At 48.1% G+C, this 2624-nt stretch overlaps 1 protein-coding gene across 4 annotated transcripts in view; it reads left to right on the top strand.

Moving 5' to 3' along the window:
• Nucleotides 1-34: 34 nt before the first annotated feature.
• Nucleotides 35-2624, top strand: part of Kansl3 (KAT8 regulatory NSL complex subunit 3) — a 35167-nt gene continuing 32577 nt past the window's right edge. For 2 of the 4 annotated variants that reach the window (XM_013351069.2, XM_005359919.2), the window contains exons 1-2: nucleotides 37-253; nucleotides 937-1202. In XM_013351069.2, coding sequence (XP_013206523.1) covers nucleotides 988-1202 — 215 coding nt within the window. In that variant the 5' untranslated portion in view covers nucleotides 37-253; nucleotides 937-987. Of the gene's footprint in view, nucleotides 254-936; nucleotides 1222-2624 lie in introns of those variants that run through there. The other 2 variants (XM_013351068.2, XM_026785475.1) reach the window with 2 other exon arrangements.

Genomic DNA, 2624 nt, shown 5'->3' with positions numbered 1-2624 from the left:
AGGCACGGGGCCGACGTGGGCCCCGGGAGGCGGGGCCGGGCGGCTCCTCCTCGTCGTCACGAACTCGGGTTGACCTTGGCCCAGTCGCCCGGGCCGCCGAGCCACCGCCGTCGCCTTGCCGCCCAGGTGGGCCGTTTGGAGGTTTTGCGGCCCTGTGGCTGGAAGCTCTCGGAGGAGCGGGCAGTTTGCTGGGCGCCTGGCTGAGGGAGGGCGAAGGAAGGAAGAAAGGCCCGAGGGCCCGTCCCGGCACGGGGTGAGGGCGGGCTCTCGTGTTTACCTTTTCAAAACTCTGGGTGTAACCAGAGGTCGGTGCAAAACTTTGGAACGTGACCCTAGGAGACGCCCCTTGATCTCAGCCCAAAGCGTGTGAAGCCTGGAGCCCGTGGCAGCGATCAGCTTCCTGAATGCCCATGGTGCCTGGCTTGTTCCAGGGGCGCCCGAGCCCACAGGCCCTGCCCAAGTCCTCTTTAGGGGGATGGAAAGTAGGGACTTCCTAGCTTTTGAACAATTCATGCTTGTGATTTCCTCTTGTTTGCCAAAAATCTTTACCACCTAGGGAGAAAATTGCACAGCAGATTTAGGTCTTTCTTTTTTTAGCTTTTTTTTTTTTTGAGTCAGGAACTATGTAGCTTTGTCATCGAATTTCCTGTGTAAACAAGGCTGTCCTTGAACTCACAGAGGTCCCTTTCTGTTGAGGGATTAAAGGCAAGTGCCACTGTACCTTGCAAACAAAGTCCAGGTCTTTGTGAACTGTGGAGTCTTGTCAAGGATTTTGGGCACTGTACCTTTTTGGTAGTGGTGTGGGAACTCTTACCTCAGTGGGCAGAATTGTGCATGATCAATGATAAGAATGATAGGCACAAAAGCCTATTTATATGATAGTGTAAGTTGGGAGAAATTGACAATACTAAATTGACAAACCACGTTTCACTGCAGGTCACTAGCATGCAGATACTCACCCGCTGACTTGACTGCCTGACCATTGACATGGCCCACCGGGGTGGGGAAAGGGACTTCCAGACTTCAGCTCGGCGGATGGGTACCTCTCTGCTGTTCCAGCTTTCAGTGCATGAGCGGGAACTGGACCTCGTTTTTTTGGATCATAGCTATGCTAAACCATGGAGTGCCCACCCAGATGCCAGTAGTGCCCGACCCACCCGCATGCTCTTTGTAACTCCCCGTCGGCAGCAGGAGAATACTATGTGAGTTTGAGAATACCATGTGAGTTTGGGTTTCCTTCTTAAGGGCTACTTGTGCCTGATCTTGGCAGTGATCATGTGGTGGGGATTACAGAGGGGTACTTGGGAGTGATTGGGGGAGGGGAGTGACTGGAGATCTTGGATGAGCAGCATAAGCATATCAGGGCAAGTGTGGACATCTTCAGACATTTCCAGATGTGAGTTAGAAAAGCACGATGTGCAAACGGACACACAGCCTACTCCACTTAGGAGAGTGTCGTAGAGCTTGTGTGGAAGGAGGAAACTGAAGAATTTCCTTGTCGCTTTACTGCAGCATTTGATTTACTTCACAGTGGCCTCAATCTATTCTTCGCTTTCCCTGGCTTTAGTGCACAGATTCACAGATTCGGAGGGAGCTCCCAAAACATTGCTTTCATTCTTACCTCCTTACAGAAAGCCACCTGTGGGTTAATCTAAACCCTCCTAAATCTCATTATATTTCCAGCCACCCTACGTTAGAGGGTAAGAAAATTTCAAAAATTTACTATCTGATAAGTGATTTGGTTACATTTGACCTAACTAATTAATTATTTTAAACGTTCTGATCTCACTCATATCAGGATTTGTAGAAATGTTCTAGTCTGATTATTAAAAAAATTTGGATAAGAGATTCTGTGTTTGTTTTTTGTTTTGTTTAATCTTTCCTCAAACACAAGGTTTGTTGTTTTTGTGGGAGTAGTAGGTTCTCTATACAGACACACACATACACACCCCTACACAACTACCTTGAGTCTTTATGAGTTAGAGTGAGTTAGAGGGATCATATGTGTTTTTAAGCAAGTGTAGAATGTTGGATGTTTTTGTTGGTTTGTTGGAGTTTTGAAGTTTGTTTTGTTTACACACACACACACCACTCCCCTCTCCAGACAGTAGTATAATTTAAGATGATTTTGAACTCTTGACCTTCCTGCATCTCTCAGGTGCTAGGATAATAGGTATATGCCACCTTGATTAGTTTGTGTGTTTCCTTTTGGAACAGGGTCTTACTCTGTTCCCCAGGCCAACCTGGAACTTGCAGTGTGGCTAAGGGCGGCGGCAAACTCTTGATTTTCTTGTTGCCTGTAATCCCAGCCTCTGGCCTCCAGTTTTGGACACCCCACCCCCCAGTTGCCTTGGTCTGAACACCTCAAGGGAGCCTGCCAGGCCTTGACCCCTCCCCAGGAAAGGTCAAGACCAATCCCACAGGCTATTTAAACTGCTCCCCAGAAAATAATCACTTGGTTTTCCCTCTTCCTCTCTGGTGATGGTTGTGTAGGTGCCTTCCCCCCCCCCCCCCCATTGAGAACGCAGGTGTCCAATTAAACCTGGATATCTTTTAATTTGATCTGATTCAGTCTGATTGGGATTAATTGCATGGGCGGAAAGCTTGGTTTTTTTTTTTTTTTT

The sequence above is a fragment of the Microtus ochrogaster genome, linkage group LG2, assembly GCF_000317375.1.
Source record: "Microtus ochrogaster isolate Prairie Vole_2 linkage group LG2, MicOch1.0, whole genome shotgun sequence".
NCBI lineage: Eukaryota > Metazoa > Chordata > Mammalia > Rodentia > Cricetidae > Microtus > Microtus ochrogaster.
This window is presented reverse-complemented; position numbering and strand designations above follow the sequence as displayed.